At 50.0% G+C, this 18,117-nt stretch overlaps 1 protein-coding gene across 2 annotated transcripts in view; it reads left to right on the top strand.

The window, feature by feature from the left end:
* TMEM241 (transmembrane protein 241) overlaps positions 1 to 17,807 on the top strand; it is a 163,726-nt gene extending 145,919 nt beyond the window's left edge. The window contains exon 15 of one of the 2 annotated variants that reach the window (XM_050767991.1): positions 12,889 to 17,807. In XM_050767991.1, coding sequence (XP_050623948.1) covers positions 12,889 to 12,892 — 4 coding nt within the window. In that variant the 3' untranslated portion in view covers positions 12,893 to 17,807. The remainder of the gene's footprint in view (positions 1 to 12,888) is intronic. The other variant, XM_050767992.1, reaches the window with a different exon arrangement.
* The last annotated feature ends 310 nt before the right edge of the window (positions 17,808 to 18,117 follow it).

Genomic DNA, 18,117 nt, shown 5'->3' on the forward strand with positions numbered 1-18,117 from the left:
CCTCCCGAGTAGTTAGTATTGCAGGCATGCGCCACCACACCTGGCTGATTTTCTATTTTTAGTAAAGACGGGGTTTCTCCAGATTGGTCAGGCTGGACTCAAACTCCCAACCTCAGGTGATCCACCCACCTAGGCCTCCCAAAGTGCTGGGATTAGAGGCGTGAGTCACCATGCCCGGCCTACTTTCTTTTCTTCTTCTTTTTTTTTTTTTTTTTGAGACTGGGTCTCTCTGTGTTATCCAAGCTAGAGTGCAGTGGTGCAATCTCAGCTCACTGCAGCCTCAACCTCCCCAGCTCAAGCGATCCTCCCACCTCAGCCTCCTGAGTAGCTAGGACATGCACCACCATGCCTGGCTAATTTTTTTTTTTTTTTTTTTTTTTTTTTGTAGGGATAGGGTCTCACTCAGGCTGATCTCCAACTCCTGAGCTTAAGCAATCCTCCCACATTGGCCTCCCAAAGTGCTGGGGTTACAGGTGTGAGCCACCATGCCCAGCCTTCCTTTACTTTCTTAATAAACTTGCTTTCACTTTATGCACTTGCCCCGAATTCTTTTTTGTGTGATGTCCAAGAGCACCCTCTTGGGGTCTGCATCAGGACCCCTTTCTGGTAATGTTGTGATCTCTGTTTTAATGTGAATGCTGGTCAGTTGTACCTAAATTCCAAAAGGGAGAGGGTGTAACAAGGCGTGTTCGACCTCCTTTCCCGCCATGGCTGGGAATTCAGTTTCTCAGGTTTCTCTGGGGTCCCCTCAGTCACTTGGAGGGCTTAGGATGTTATTTTTGATTTACAGCACCCACCATGCACAGTGCAGGTGCCTCCTATATGTATGTTACCTACTCATGACCCTAAAGGGGCCAGCACACAGATGAGGCCTGCGAGCCCCTGACAGGGCAGGACACTTCCCCAAGGTCATGCATTCTGCATTACTAGGCCAAGATTCTAAAGTGGCTTCCAAAACCAGCCCTCCCTCTCACCTCGCCGTGTGCCAGGTTGTTTCTGGGCATAGCCCCCCACGCCCACCCCTACCCTGGGGTCACTGGGTTGTGGACAAACCAGAGGAGACAAGCTCCCCATGGACAGCCCTCACTTCGGGGCTCCGGGGTGCTGGTGCTTGGCCCAGGCATTGGCTGCCTGCAAGGTAGCTCCGGATCCTTGGACCCAACAGCAAACCGCTGGGGAGGCCAAGCCATTCTGGCGCTTGCGCAAGGCTCCCTCTATTCTGGAAACATCTCAGGGATGGCAGACATTCCGCGCTCCCCAGTGAGCAAGCTCCTGCTGTCAGCTGATTTTCAGTGGCCGGACTCGCAGTGGTTTACCGTAAGTAAAACAAACAACGGCATATAAACCTAGGCCAGTTCTATCCAGGATCAACTGGGGCGGAGTCTGAAGAAACTCCCTTGCCACCCAACTTCCTTGGCCACGAGGGTAAAGTCTCATTTAAGCAGTTGTCTGAGCCAAAAGGAGTATTTGAGTCATTGATTTCCTGCTCTGTGGAAGGCCTGCAGGATTAGCAAAGGCAAAGAGTCTGCACATGCGTCTTTGTGCCCTGATTGAGCCTCGGGGAGCCGTGGAAGCCCTTGGGATTTCAGGAGTCAATGCAGGCACCACTCACCTGGGCCAGTTGATTTGCATGGCAAATAGAAGTTAAGTGGAGCTGTTAGTGAAAAGGGCTCCTCCAAGTGGGAGATGGAACCAGGGTTCTGTCCCAGGCATTCTCACCATCCTGGAAAGTTATTTCAATCAGCCCTTCATTTATTTCCTCATTCCTTCTTTCATCAGATGCAGATTGGATGCAACAGGAATGGGGGTTCTTTCTGAGGTTTTTTTGGTCTTTGTTACAGGTGTCTGCGCTTTGTCTAGCAGGGCTGTTCTACCACCGGCCCAGGCAGCCACTCCCGTCGCTGGAGGCTGCAGGCCCATTGTGCTGAGTTGTCCTCGAGGCATAATCTCTCTGGTTCCGGCAGGAACAGCTCTGGTGACTCTCTTTGTGATTGTAGACTTGAAGCAAACACACCTCCCTGTTCTCAGGGAGACCCTGTGTCTTAGACACACAGAGATGTTTTTAAAATAACAGCTTTGTCCAGGCGCGGCGGCTCACTCCTGTAATCCCAGCATTTGGGGAGGCCATGGCAGGCAGATTGCTTGAGCTCAGGAGTTCGAGGCCAGCCTGGGTAACCTGGTGAAACCCCATCTCTACTAAAAGTTAAAAACAATTAGTTGGGCGTGGTTGTGCATGCCTGTGGTCCCAGCTATTTGGGAGGCTGAGGTGGGAGGATCACTCAAGTCCAGGAGGTCAAGGCTGCAGTGAGCTCTGTTTGTGCCACTGCATTCCATCCTGGGTGACAGAACGAGATCTTGTCTCAAAAAAAGTAAAATAAATAAATAATAGCTTCATAGAAATATAATCCACATGCCCTAAGATGTACCCATTTAAAGTGTACAATTCAGTATACTTTAAATTCTGTAGTTTTTAGTATATTCACAGAATTCTGCAACCATTATCACTAATTGTAGAACATTTTCTTCATCTCAAAAAGAACCCCATACCCATTGTCATCCCACCCTCCTCCCTTCCACTGACCTAGGCAGCCACAAATCCACTTTCTATCTCTATGGATTGGCCTGTTTTGGAGATTTCATATGCACGGGATTGTGCAATGTGTGGGCTTTTGTGTTAGGCTGAGGTTTTTAAGTGGTTCATGTACCTCTATTAAAAGCTGCCTTCCCTACCTGGGGGTGGGGAGAGGGGCGGGTGGGAGTCCTCCACGCAGGGCATGGAAAAATTAGGGGTGGGACTAAGGGACCCTGGAAGCTGGAGACAGGTGAGGGAGCTCCAGAGGCAGGCGACAGGAGGGGCATAGTCAACACTTCCAGAAACCTGGTAGCCGGGCTTAACTTTTATTTTTCAGCTACCGCCCTGTTATCCTCAGGCCTTTACTCAAGTCTGTTATGCATGACAGTCTCGTGTTGCCTGTGGCCTGTGCTTTGGGGAATAAAGTGTTTGGGTCCCATTTTGTGGTGAAGGTGGACAGGGGAGAGTAAAGTGGTCACCACTGTCAGGTGGCCCCACTTTAAGCTTTTAGCTCTTGGCAGCTGTCCTCTTCTTCCCAGAGATCTTGAAGATACAGCCAAGTCAAAATTGTTGTATCGCGTTCACGTGTGTAGCAACTACTTCTGAAATATCCACTTGAGGGAAGCATTCTGTCCCAGCAAAAGATTACAGACATGGCTGGTAGAGGAAGCCACTCTGACAGGACAGATTCAGGTGCACACAGGACAAGAGGAAGGGAACCAGGGGACAGAGTGGAGAGCGGCCTTGAGAACTGCCGGCCTCAGCCTCAGTACCCCGCCACAGCCTTGGTCTCACAGTGGAGACCCGTTAATAACCTCACCCCAGGGCAGGAGCAGACCCAATGGACAGAGGTCTCAGAAAGCAGTCTGCTGGTGCTGGGCTTGGTCCCCACCTGTGCAGTCCACTGCATGCACACATGCCCAACCCGGCCAAGGCCCGTCTGCAGGCACAAGCTCAGCCCCGCTGCCTGCAGTGCAGGGTCTGGTGCATGGCTCTGGGCCCTGTGCACAGATGCCCATTGCTTATCACCATGCACTCCGTCCTCTTCCTGACTAGATTCATTTCCTAGGGCTGCCGTAACAAAGAACTGCAAACTTGGTGACTTCAACAACAGAAATTGCCTGGGCGCAGTGAGTCACACCTGTAATTCCAGCACTTTAGGAGGCCAAGGTGGGAGGATCACTTGAGCCCAGGAGTTCAAGACCAGCCTGGGCAACAAACATAGTAAGATCCTGTATTTAAGGAGGGGGGGGGAATATATATATGTACATATGAGATACTAAATATATTTTACCTATATATATATGTCTCTCTATATAACAACAGACATTGATTATTACTACAGTTCTGGAGGCTGGAAGTCCAAATTCAAGGCTTCAGCAGGGCTAATTCCTTCTGAGGGCTATGAGGGAGGGATCTTTCCAGGCTTGTCTCCTTGCCTTGTAGATGATGTTTCCTCCCTGTGTCTCCATGTCGTCTTTCCTTCTCTATGTGCCTGTATCTGTGTCCTATTTTACCCTTCCTAGAAGGACTAGGGTCCCACCTTAAGGACCTCATTTTAACTTGATTTCCTCCATAAAGACCTTATCTCCAAATAAGGTCACATTCTGAGATATTGGGAGTTAGGACTCCAGCATATATTTTTAGGGGACTCACAGCACTCAGTAGCAGAAGTCTGATTTTATTTAAGAAGCTATGTATCCAGCTAACAGACTGCCTTTCCCAGCATCCCTTGCAGCCCTTGCAGTTTATATGAACAAGTTCTGACTGATGAGATATAAGCAGAAGTTGATGGGGGAGATGTTGGGGACAGTTCCTTAGAAGAATCTCAGATAGGTAGAAGAGGCCCTTTTCTCTATATTCTTCCTGCTTCTCACCTGGATTGAAGATGTGATAGCTAGAGTTCTAGCATCCATCTTGGTCCTTGAGGCAACTTTGAAGTTGGAAGCTGTGGTCTAAGGATAGTGGAGCAGAAGCTGAACGGGCCTGAATCTCTGAGGAGACAAAGGCACTGCCAGATCAGCCAGACCACCTACCTCCAACCCTTTCTCCTTTTCTCTTTTTTAATTTTAATTTTATTTTTTATTTTTATTTTTTTTGCTTTTTGAGACAGGGTCTTGCTCTGTCACCCAAGCTGGAGTGCAGTGGCACAATCACAGCTCACTGCAGCCTCAAACTCCCAGGCTCAAGTGATCCTCCCACCTCAGCCTATGAGTAGCTGGGACCACAGGTAAGCCGCACCACACCCAGCTAATTTTTTTTTATTTATTTTAGTAGAGTTGAGATCTCACCATGTTACTCAGGTTGGCCTTGAACTCCTGAGCTCAAGCAATCCTCCCACCTCGGCCTCCCAAAGTGCTGGATTATAGGCATGAGCCACCACACCCAGCCCTAATTTTCTTAATGATAAAAATGGGAGTTATAATACCACGGCTATTTTAATCATATTAGACATGATTTCATGTGTAGCAATTTAGCACCACGCCCAGCATGATGGCCATTATTAGTTTGATTACTAATTTATAGTCATGATAGCCCCTAGGAAATGATGGATTATAGTAATTATAGCCCCCAGGAAATATAGGAGTATAACCCCCAGGAAATGATGGCCATGAATAGTTTGATGACTACTCTTTCTAGTAAATTGCTGTTCTGCTCCTGGCGTGACACTACACTGACTTCTGAAAGCCAGACTTTTGCTTTTTCCAAAGACCAAGTCTCTGACTTATATTCTTTGTGTTCCTTAAGCTCCCATTGTACTCTCTGCCTTCTTTTGGTCTTGAGAACCTCATTAGCACATGTAGTCCCTAGGTTGTGTGGGTTCCAATTCCCTTCCAGGCCCCTTCTGGGAGGGTTCAGCCTTCTGTACTCAGCCAGGGCACCAGATAAGTCAGGATGGGGGAGTAGGTGGGGCTCTACATTCTGCCCAGTGGTTTTGATCAGTGGAAGAGGGTCTTCCCAAGAAGAGAGTAGGAAATTGATTGGAAAGATAGACCCATTTTTCATCCCTTCCCTTTGCCCATGCCATTTACAATGTGATGAAGCCATTCCCCCACTGCTTGGACTTGGGCTAGCCTCGTGACTTGCTTTAGCCAATAAATACAGTAGAAGTGGTACTGCCCATTTTGGAGTCTAGACCTTAAGAAGTGTTGTACATTCCACATGTTCTATTGGACTTCTGCTTTGACGAGGACTCCATCTTTGATCCAACTTTAGACAGACTCCTCTGAGCCCTCCTCCTCGGAGCCCCAAGACCTTGTCCTCGGCCTGCTCAACCTAGTTCAGCAAGAATTCTGCCAAGCCAGTTTAGCAAAAATCACCCCTAGTCTTGATGCCTAACAAGTTCCTCTTGATAAATTGACTCCTTCACCCTGCCTATTGGCTAGAAATCCCTAGCTACCTCTGTTGTATCCAAAGTTAAGTTTAATCTCTCTCTCCTATTGCAGTAGTCTTGAATAAAGTTTCCCTTACCTGTTTAACTCTGTCTGGTGCAGTTTTTCTTTGACAGCTTCCACCATGAGAACAAGCCCAGACTAGCCTGCTGGAGCATGAGAGACCATGTGGAGCAGAGCTAAGTCCTCCCAGCCAAGGCCATCTGTGTTAGTCCGTTTTCATGCTGCTGCTAAAGACATACCCAAGACTGGAAAATTTACAAAAGAAAGAGGTTTAATTGGATCTACAGCTCCACATGGCTGGAGAAGCCTCACAATCATGGCAGAAGGCAAAGAGGAGCAAGTCCCATATTACATGGATGGCAGCAGGCAAAGAGAGAATGAGGAAGATGTAAAAGCAGAAACCTCTGATAATACCATCAGATCTCGTGAGACTTATTCACTACCACAAGAACAGTATGGGGGAGACCACCCCCATGATTCAATTATCTCCCACTGGGTCCCTCCCCCAACACGTGGGAATTATGGGAGTACAATTCAAGATGAGATTTGGGTGAGGACACAGCCAAACCATATCACTATCCTAACAGCCTTCAGCTGACTGCAGACACACGGGTGAGCCTGGGTGAGACCAACTGAGCTGCCCAGCCAAATCCTAGGCTCATGAGAAAAAAGAAATGGCTATTAGTTTAAACCACCAAGATTTGAGGTGGTTTGGTTTGCAGCATTATCATGGCACTAGATGACAGGTAGAGAGGAGAAGAAAAGGTAACAGAAGCAGAGCAGGACTTTTTGAAGATCTCCTTGCCCTGAGCTCCGTGACTCCTGCAGAGTCCTGTAGCATGAGTGAGGGACAGCCCTGTCTCTTTGGCTGCCACTCCTGGCAAGGGGAGGCAGGGGAACAGGATCGCAGCTGACTCTGTGGGTCCCTCCTCAGTCACCAGGCAGCAAGGAGAGGCAGGGAGGATGCGCATGCAGGCGGGCAGGGACTGGCTAGTGCCCGGGTTGACTTGGCGGTATGTGCCAACTGGAAAACAATTAAGTCCTAGATTCCAAATAACTTCAAGTGCACATGGGTGGGACCGAGCTATGAATAGCAGGCCTCAAGAACTGTGAAATACCAGCACCACAACACTGTCCTCCTCCCCAGGCTGGGGCCCCACCCTGCCTTGGGTCTATTGTTCTCCCACACAGCCTCTCTAGGCCCCTCAGCCCTTTCTTCTTCTGTTTTTTTTTTTTTTTTTTTCTTCTTTTTTAAATTCTGGTAAAATACACATAACATCAAATGTGCCCTTTTCCCCATTTTTAAGTGCACAGTTCAGTGGTATGAAGTATGTTCACAGTGTTGTACAGCCACCACCACCACACAGTTCAGTGGTATGAAGCATGTTCACAGTGTTGTACAGCCACCACCACCACACAGTTCAGTGGTATGAAGCGTGTTCACAGTGTTGTACAGCCACCACCACCACACAGTTCAGTGGTATGAAGCGTGTTCACAGTGTTGTACAGCCACCACCACCACACAGTTCAGTGGTATGAAGCGTGTTCACAGTGTTGTACAGCCACCACCACCACACAGTTCAGTGGTATGAAGCGTGTTCACAGTGTTGTACAGCCACCACCGCCACACAGTTCAGTGGTATGAAGCGTGTTCACAGTGTTGTACAGCCACCACCGCCACACAGTTCAGTGGTATGAAGCGTGTTCGCAGTGTTGTACAGCCACCACCGCCACACAGTTCAGTGGTATGAAGCGTGTTCGCAGTGTTGTACAGCCACCACCGCCACACAGTTCAGTGGTATGAAGCGTGTTCGCAGTGTTGTACAGCCACCACCGCCACACAGTTCAGTGGTATGAAGCGTGTTCGCAGTGTTGTACAGCCACCACCGCCACACAGTTCAGTGGTATGAAGCGTGTTCGCAGTGTTGTACAGCCACCACCGCCACACAGTTCAGTGGTATGAAGCGTGTTCGCAGTGTTGTACAGCCACCACCGCCACACAGTTCAGTGGTATGAAGCGTGTTCGCAGTGTTGTACAGCCCACCACCGCCACACAGTTCAGTGGTATGAAGCGTGTTCGCAGTGTTGTACAGCCACCACCGCCACACAGTTCAGTGGTATGAAGCGTGTTCGCAGTGTTGTACAGCCACCACCGCCACACAGTTCAGTGGTATGAAGCGTGTTCGCAGTGTTGTACAGCCACCACCGCCACACAGTTCAGTGGTATGAAGCGTGTTCGCAGTGTTGTACAGCCACCACCGCCACACAGTTCAGTGGTATGAAGCGTGTTCGCAGTGTTGTACAGCCACCACCGCCACACAGTTCAGTGGTATGAAGCGTGTTCGCAGTGTTGTACAGCCACCACCGCCACACAGTTCAGTGGTATGAAGCGTGTTCGCAGTGTTGTACAGCCACCACCGCCACACAGTTCAGTGGTATGAAGCGTGTTCGCAGTGTTGTACAGCCACCACCGCCACACAGTTCAGTGGTATGAAGCGTGTTCGCAGTGTTGTACAGCCACCACCGCCACACAGTTCAGTGGTATGAAGCGTGTTCGCAGTGTTGTACAGCCACCACCGCCACACAGTTCAGTGGTATGAAGCGTGTTCGCAGTGTTGTACAGCCACCACCGCCACACAGTTCAGTGGTATGAAGCGTGTTCGCAGTGTTGTACAGCCACCACCGCCACACAGTTCAGTGGTATGAAGCGTGTTCGCAGTGTTGTACAGCCACCACCGCCACACAGTTCAGTGGTATGAAGCGTGTTCGCAGTGTTGTACAGCCACCACCGCCACACAGTTCAGTGGTATGAAGCGTGTTCGCAGTGTTGTACAGCCACCACCGCCACACAGTTCAGTGGTATGAAGCGTGTTCACAGTGTTGTACAGCCACCACCGCCACACAGTTCAGTGGTATGAAGCGTGTTCACAGTGTTGTACAGCCACCACCGCCACACAGTTCAGTGGTATGAAGTGTGTTCACAGTGTTGTACAGCCACCACCATCCATTTCTGGGATCTTTTCATCATCCCCAACAGAAACCCCAGCCCACTGAACACTAACTCCTTGTTCCTTCCTTCCCTGTCCCTGGTCACCACCATTCTACCACCTGTGTGTATGAATTTGCCTCTTCCAGAAACCTCACATCAGTGGAGTCACACGACATCTGTCCTTAGGTGTCTCAGCCCCTTATTCTTACCTAGCATTGTTTTTAGACATCTGAAAAGCAGCCCACCAGGGATAGGAGAGCTGCGCCTTCTAGAACACCCCATCCCACTTCCATGTAGAGTTGGGCTACATGACCTTGGCTTTGGGGTACAGGTGTCCCTCTTCCACATCAAGTCCCCAAACAAAACAAAACAAAGCACTCTTTCTGACTCAGCTCCTGAAGAGGCTGTGAGGACCCGCCCCCCTCCATTTACCTGCTCTGCCTTTGCAGTTCAGCTTGTTCTCACGAAGCCCCTTCAGCCTCCGGTTGAAGGGGTGGCCTGCCCCTCCACACCTGTGGGCGTTTCTCGTTAGGTGGAACGAGAGACTTGAGAAAAGAAATGAGACACAGAGACAAAGTATAGAGAAAGAAAAAGTGGGCCCAGGGACCGGCGCTCAGCATACAGAGGACCCACGCAGCGCCGGCACCGGTCTCTGAGTTTCCTCAGTATTTATTGATCATTATCTTTACCATCCTAGAAAAAAGGAAGTGGCAGGATAATAGGATCATTGTAGGGAGAAGGTCAGCAGTAAGACATATGAATACAGTTCTCTGTGACATAAGTTTAAGGAAAAGTGCTGTGCCTTGATATGCATAGGCAAACATCTCCATAAACCTTTTTAGTGCATAAAGAACAGCATTGCACTAGCACGTCCCACCTTCAGCCCTAAGGCGGTTTTCTCCTTTCTCAGTAAACAGAAAATACAATCGGGTTTTACACCGAGATGTTCCATTGCCCAGGGATGGGCAGGAGACAGATGCTTTTCTCTATCTGAACCGCCAAGAGGCCTTCTTTCCTCTTATACTAGTCCTCAGCAGAGACCCTTCAGGGTGTCAGGCTGGGGGACTATCAGGTCTTTCCCTTCCCACGAGGCCATATTTCAGACTGTCACATGGGGAGAAACCTTGGACAATACCTAGCTTTCCTAGGCAGAGGTCCCTGCGACCTTTGGCAGTGTATGTGTCCCTGGGTACTTGAGATTAAGAGAATGGTGATGACTTTTCACAAGCGTACTGCCTTCAGGCACTTGTTTAACAAAGCACACCCTGCACAGCCCCAAATCCGTTAAACCTTGAGTCACCACAGCACATGTCTCTTGCAAGGACAAGGTTGGGGGTAGGGTCACGAATTAACAGCATCTCAAATACAGAACAAAATGGAGTCTCTTATGTCTACTTCTTTCTATATAGACACAGTAACAGTCTGATCTCTCTCTCTTTTCCCCACATCCCATCAGGCAGTGGGGAAGCTGGTGGGGTGAATGATCACCTCGGGTTTGTCTCACCAACCCCCGGAGGGCACGGTTCATGGTCCTTGAGTAACCTCTAGGTGCCTGCCCAGTTTCAGGTCCAAGGCTGCACCTAGAATTATTGCTTCAATAGCTGAGACTCTGGCTTGAGGCAAGTTGGAACAGACCAGTCCTGTGGGGCCAGAAAAATCTGCAGGCACCCAAGGTCTGCTGGCAGCCTGGTTGTGTGAGTGCGTGAGGTCAGGGAGACAGGAGGAGGCAGAACATTGCCAAGTTCCCACCCTCTGCTGCCCCTCCCTGCACCCTACACACACGCACAAGCACTCGCACAAGCACACACACAAGCACACACATACACTCACACAAGCACATACAAGCACACTCACACATACACTCACAAAACACACAAGCACACACACAAGCACACACAAGCACATACAAGCATACTCACACACTCACAAAACACAAGCACACACACAAGCACACACAAGCACATACAAGCATACTCACACATACACTCACAAAACACAAGCACACACACACAAGCACAACAAACAAGCACACAAAACAAGCAGACACAAGGACACACACACAAGCACACACACTCACACAAGCACACTCACATACACTCACAAAACACAAGCAGACACACAAGCACACACACACAAGCACACACACAAGCACACAAGCACACTCACACATTCACACACAACACACAAGCAGACACACAGGCACACACATACACTCACAAGCACACACAAGCACGCACAAGCACACACACAAAACAGACACACAAGGACACACACATACACAAGCACACACACAAGCGCACACACACGCACACATATACACTCACACAAGCACACACTCGCAAGCACACACTCCCACACCTGCCTCAGGGACTCAGGTTTGTAAGGCCTGAGGTGAGGGGACTGCTCCAGGCCTAAGTTAAAGAGTTTTCCAGGGAGTGCGTGGGGGAGGCTGAGCGCGGAATCAGATGTGAGACTGAGGGAAATGGGGCTTTCCCCTCACATGGAGAACACAGTGCTGCCCCGGCCCTGCCTGCGCTGGACACAGCACCTGGGGCCCGGTGGACTAGGGCAACAATGGCAGTGGGGAGGCTGCCTCCAGGGGGCTCAGAGACGGTGGGTGTTCCAGTGGGGACTAGGGGAAGGGGCAGGGAGGGAATGGACCACTGACCAGGCTCCTGTCCAGCATGTATGTGATGGCCAGGGATGGGGACTTTCAGGCCAGCAGGAAACTCAGGCAACATTTGACCACCTTTCCCCACCATGGGGCACCAGGCCGTACATCCCACCTTGTCCCAAGGCATGGAATTTACTTTTATTCTGTGACAAAGCTGATTCTTTCTTCTCAAGAATTATCTTCCTCTTTATAATCCATTTTCTTTCCCAATCCTTCGATCAGGGAGTCCATGGATGCCACTGCTGAGGTCTCAGCAGCCTGGCACGTGGTTCTGGGCTGGAGGTGAGTAGCCCATTGAGCCTCAGCTCTCCCATATGTAACATGGAAAGGTAGGGCTGGGAGCCGTGGCTCATGTCAATAATTCCAGCCTTTCAGGAGGCTGAGGCAGGAGGGTTGCTTGAGACCAGGATTTGTGACCAGTCTGCACAACAGAGTAAGACTCTGTCTCTACAAAAAATTTTAAAACTAGCCAGGCGTGGTGGTGTGTACCTGTGTAGTCCCAGCTACTCGGGAGGCTGAGGCAGGAGGATCACTTGAGCCCAGGAGGTTGAGGCTGCAGTGAGCTGTGATTGTGCCACTGCACTCTGGCCTGGGTAACAGAGTGAGACCTCGTCTCAAAAAAATAAATTAAATAAAATGGAAAGGTAATTTAATCCCCTCAAAGGTTTGTTGAAACAATTAAATGGAAAAAACTTACAGTAATGTATGTATGTACGTGTGGTGCTTAGCATACAGGCACACAGTAAACAAGCAGTAAACCTTACTGTTATCCTTATGACCATCAACAAGCAGGGCTCTCCACAGTGACTGGCTCTGGGTGGCAGGAGACTTGCGGTGTCTGAGTAAATGGAATGTGACCGTGAGGCAAATGACTTTAACATCCATTAGCACTTCCATATCTAAGTGAGTGTGGAATATGTCGTCACCCCAGAAGTCCTCATTCATTCAGGAGGTCGCAGAACAGAGCGATTGCATTCTCTAGACCTTCACAAGCACCAGTCTCAGACAGCTCTCTGTAACTAGGGAAGTTACAGTTTCCCATGCTGGTTCACTTTCCCTGTCTCCACAACAATTATTCCAAACACTTTTTACTCTTCAAACTCCCTTTCTGTTTTTGCCCTTCTCTTCCCTCCATGTAGACGGGCCTCCCCTCTTTCTTCAAGGGAAACTGAAAGCTGTCAGGTGAGCTCATTCACTGTCTCAGTGTCGTCCACACACACCTGCCCACGTTTGCGCTTCTCTTCCCTTCTTTTTGCAGCTGAGGAGTATTTTCTCTTCAACTTAACATTTATCCCTCTGATTCTGCGCGTTCGGATTCCAACGCCTGCCTTCTCAGAAACCCAGGGATCTCTCTCTGTTGGCTGTTCCACCTTTTCCGTCTCTACTGGCTTGAAGCACCCTCAAGTCTTTCCCATTTAAAATCGACAACAAAACAAAAACGTGGCTTCTTTCTTCATCCAGTTGATCTAAGCTGGCTCTCCTCGTGTCGTCAGCACACGCATTGACAAGAAAAAGCCAGGCGGATTGAGGCTCACCGGTGTCATGGAGAAGAACGTAGCTTGGGCAGTGTTTCAGAGCTGGGAAGACAAGGGCAGAATCTCTCCCAGATTGGAAGTTTGGTCTGAGGTGAGTCTTTCTATGTGGGATGTAGGACTGGGTAACCATGAGGATTCGAAAGTCTAGGATTGGTGGAAACTGCAGAGGGTCCAACATTTCAAGTGCAAACTATCTGTGGACACTGTGCATTGAGGAATGGGGGAAGTTTCTGTAGTCAATAATCAAACCGTGTGTTGGGAGACAGTCCCAAAGAGGAATGAAATGCTAATGAAGACAGTGGTAGAGCAAAGTCAGGTTCGTGTAGGCAGTCAGGTATGGTTTCGCTTCTCTGTGTCCTGGCTGAGTGCGAGGGTAAAAGATTTTGGTTCTTAGCTTCTGATTTCTTTCCTAGCTCCTTCCTCTTATTCACAACCTACAGTCTGAGCTGAACTTGAGAGGGGCGTGGGGCTTGGCAGTGTGTTATAGACACCCTGAAATTCACCTGCAACCTCCAGTGGTGTCCTGAGGTCATGTGGGCGCTGGACACCTGAAGAGACCAAGGGTGGTGTCAGTGAAGAAGGTGGCAGAATCTTAGACCAGAAATGAGGTGAGGCCACATTGCTTCTCACAAAACTGCCCCCGGTTCCTCAAGTCATCAGCCAGGGGCAGCCTCATTTTCAGCCGGGCTCTGGTTTAGAGCGCTCACTCACTGTGGGGCAGCAGCAGCGCAATCAGCTTCTTCTGTGTCAGGCCCCACGCAGATGCGGTTTCGGGCGAGTGTGGGCACAGCTCTACCTCTGTGGTCTGTTGGTTGGATGCTCTGCCCTGGAGTGCGGGGCCTAGGCTTGGTGGGGACACAGACCAGCAGGCCAGGCAGCCCACCAGCCCCTCATCAGCGAACCAGGAGTCACTCCCTGAGCCCCGGCGTGGGAGCCTCTCTGGGGGAGGAGGGAGAGGGAGGGAATCCAACAGGTTGCTCTGCAGGACGAGTGTCACTGAGGGGGCTCCAGGGGCCACCTTTGAGGACAGCTGTCCAGGTGAGCTGGCCAGGCGACCTTGTCATCACCGAGGAAGCCTCAAGGCCACAGGGGCCTCATAATCACCCCATTGAGCGGCTCAAGTAAGCCCCTGGGGGAATTTGGTTTCAAGGAAGCAGAAAAACACCTGAAGTCCATTTGTTGGCTGAGGACTGTGAGGCCGCCTGATTGAAAAGACCATCGTGCCTCTTCAAGAATATCACCGGTCCCAGCTCCTGCATTCCCTGGGTTGTCACCGACACTCTGCCTGAGCAGTGGGGACAAGAAAGGAATGGAATGTGAATGTATTTTATGGTCCCATTTGGCCCTAGACACCACCTACCTGTGCTCCAATCTCTTTCTCTATAAAGCAGGATTTTTTTTTTTTTTTTTTTTTTTTGCTAAGAATTAAGTTCAATGGAGGTAAAAATAATAATTGTTTCCATCTATTGAGTGCCTACTGTATGCCAGGCCCTGGGCCAGGGGTTTACTATGCCATCTTCCAGAGCCCCTCTGATAGGAGGTACTATGACCCCAAGCAGGCGTGGGCTGGCCAGTGGCTTGCATAAGGCCACACGGTCTGCCTAGCTCTGGAACCTGTTCCTGCCTTCCAGGGCCTGACCCTCCTAAGGGTCAGCTGCCCCTGGGCTCGCTAGCGGCCGCTTCTGAGAAATGGTCCCTTCTGGCTGCATATTTTCCCCAAAAAATGTTCTAGCCCCAGGCTTCCCCTGAAGACAGCTTCTGTCACTCTCTCCAACACACACAGGAAAGAAGGGGGGAAAGTCAGCGATTCTCATTTGTGTCTTGTTTTTATTTTATAAATAAAAACGAAAATTGATTTCATGGAGAAGGCAGCTGCCTTAGGGAACATGGTATCTGGCTTAGACACTCGTAGAACAGTATGTGTGCTTCATCAGGGCCTTCTAGATAAGCCTCAGAGGGGATCTGCTTCCTCTTTCTGGAATCCACGGTTTTTAAAAAATAATTTATAGCAGGTGGTTCTGGCAGAGTGTGCCATCCACCCTCTCCAGCAGGGAGAGAGATTTCTTTTTGGTCATCTTTTATGATCAGCTTCTGTTCAGATGACCCTCATAAGAGAACCTCCCAAGAGCTCCATAGTCTCAGCGGGGCCACGGCAGCTGTAGGGGTCTGGGCTGGTGGGAAGTGCCCATTGGGCTGCTTCAAGGCATTGGAGCCAAACTTTTTCTTTCCTTTGTTTTTGTTTTGTTTTGTTTTGTTTTTGGAGAGCCATGTGATATTTTTGATTGTTCCTATCCATTCTTGGTGCTTTTGGGGTACGATTCCTCCTGCTTGTTTCCAGAACGCTTTGGAGTTATAGACAACCCCAGATTGCCCGTACTTGATGAGATACCGTTTCCTACTCTGCCAACTGGGTGTATTGGCCAAAGCCACAGCAGGAACTTGATGGCTTGTGCACTGAGGGAAATTGGAGTTCAGTGAAGGAACTGTCCAAGAAGGGGTGGCGAGATCCCAGGACTAGCAGGGCCCCTTGTTTGGGGTGGAGGCTGGGCTGTGGAACACACACCCCTGTTTCTGTTCTCCTCCTGCCCTCTGATTTCTGGTCAGTGTCTCTCCTTCCAGAACCTAACTAGAAGCTGGAGGGCAAGGAAACCTGGGTGCTGGGATCTGCAGAGTCAGCCCTGAGTGAGATGCGGATGTAGCTGGATATTTATCCCCACCCAAATTTCATGTTGAAAAGTAATTCCTGATGTTGGAGGTGTGGCCTGGTGGGAGGTGTTTGGGTCATGGGGGTGGATCCCTCATGAGTGGCTTCGTGCTGTCCTCGCGATAGTGAGTGAATCCTCACGAGATCTGGTTATTTAAAAGTGTAGGCTGGGCACTATGGCTCACGCCTGTGATCCCAGCACCTTGGGAGGCTGAGATGGGAGGATCGCTTGAGCCCACAAGTTTGAAACCAGCCTGAGCAACACAGTGAAACCCCATCTCTACAAAAAATACAAAAATTAGTTGGGCGTAGCTTGATGACCTGTAATCCCAGCCTATTTGGGAGGCTGAGGTGGGAGAGTCGATAGAGCCTGCAGCAAGCCATGATTACACTCCTGCACTCTACCTGGGCAATAGAGTGAGACCCTGTCTCAAAATAAAAAATGACAGCTGGGCGCGGTGGCTCATGCCTATAATCCCAGCACTTTGGGAGCCCAAGGCAGGCGGATCATGAGGTCAAGAGTTCGAGACCAGCCTGAGCAACATAGTGAAACCCTGTCTCTACTAAAAATACAAAAATTAGCCAGGTGTAGTGGCGCATGCCTGTAATCCCAGCTACTCGGGAGGCTGGGGCAGGAGAATCACTTGAACCCGGGAGGCAGAGGTTGCAGTGAGCCAAGATCGCACCACTGCATTCCAGCCTGGGTGACAGGGTGAGACTCCATCTCAAAAAAAAGAAAAGAAAGAAAGTGTGGCACCTTCCCACCCCTCTTGCTCCTGGTTTGCTGTGTAGCGTGCCTGTTCCCGCTTTGCCTTCTGTCATGAATAAAAGCTCCCTGAGGCTTCTCCAGAAGCTGAGCAGACTCTGGCACCTGCAGAACCGTCAGCCAATTAAGCCTCTTTTCTTTGTAAATTACCCAGTCCCAAGCATTTCTTTATAGCAATGCAAGAACGGTCTAGCCCAGATGCTGAGCAGAAAGCTGATTCAGTTGCAGAGAACAATCCGCCCAGTGGGGTAATTAGTTTTGCGATGGCTTGTTTAACTCAACCAGTGTTCATTTGGTGAATTCTGCATACCAGGCTCTGTGATAGGTGCTCGGGTTCATGGTAGCAGAATCCAGTCCTGCCCTGCTGACCCCTTTGGTCTAGAGCAGCAGTTAAGGACATGGAGGTGCTTCTCAGCACACCTGACACATCTGACGAGGGCCTGTGCTCTGCAAGTGGCAGCGAATCAAAGTCTGTCTGTGACATTTGGGGGCTGAGACATGAATAGTCTCAGACAGCTCATAATCCCTGAGCCATTCTTTGTGTGATGTGGCCATCCTTGCCAGCTGACCGCCTGGCCAAGGTATGCTTGGCTTAGCCTTGGAGCAAAACGAATTTGCATTTCCTAGTCACACACTGATTAAAGGGACAGCAGCCAAGGAACGTGCAGAGCTGTAGGGCAAGGAGAATTTGTCTTAATTATAACACATGGTGGAAAATCTACACATGCACCACAAGACACTAGCTGGTGAAACGGTGGTGGACGTGAACACTGGCTGCGTTAAACCTGATTGTGATCTTTTACTCACTTTCAGAAGCCCCTTAGCTTACCTGTTATGGAAGCAAGTTTTCCAAACATTTCGTGTTCTACCAGGGAGCTCAGAGGTGGGCCCCACATCAAATGTGGAGGCCACTCAGACCCGAGAAGACGATGCTATGGATTAGTAACTCCAGATCGCTTCTCTTCTGCAGGGGAAAGGGCCAGCAGTGGCTGGGAAGGGCGGGGAGAAGGCCCTGTCTAACCGAGGGCATCAGAAGGCCCCCTTTAACTCAAGGCCATCTCTCCAGCATCTGACTCAGCCTGGCTTTGGCCCTCCACCATCTTAGCGGCTCTGTTTCGTTCTAAGTGTGAGGCAGGACAGGTGCTTGGGCTTTGGAATTACACAGAGCTGGATTTGACTCTTGCCGTTTCACTTCATCATCGTGTGTCACTGGCCACCTTATGTCATGTTGCAGAGCCCCAGGTACCTCGTCAATGAAATGGGGTCCAGGATACGAATTGGAGTTTGTTTAAAGGTTAAATAAGGACAGGTGCTTTAGGTGCCCCGCACGGGGCTGGCACATGATATCTGCTTGGTGAATATCGAGTCCTCCCAAGCACCAGCCCCTTGTTGAAGACCGTGTCCAAGGCGTCATCTGCCTACCGCAGTTCACATCTCTGGTTTCTCGCTAGCCTGTTCAGGTGCCCTGGTCAGGAGTCCCTG

The sequence above is a fragment of the Macaca thibetana genome, chromosome 18 (assembly GCF_024542745.1).
Source record: "Macaca thibetana thibetana isolate TM-01 chromosome 18, ASM2454274v1, whole genome shotgun sequence".
Taxonomy (NCBI): domain Eukaryota; kingdom Metazoa; phylum Chordata; class Mammalia; order Primates; family Cercopithecidae; genus Macaca; species Macaca thibetana.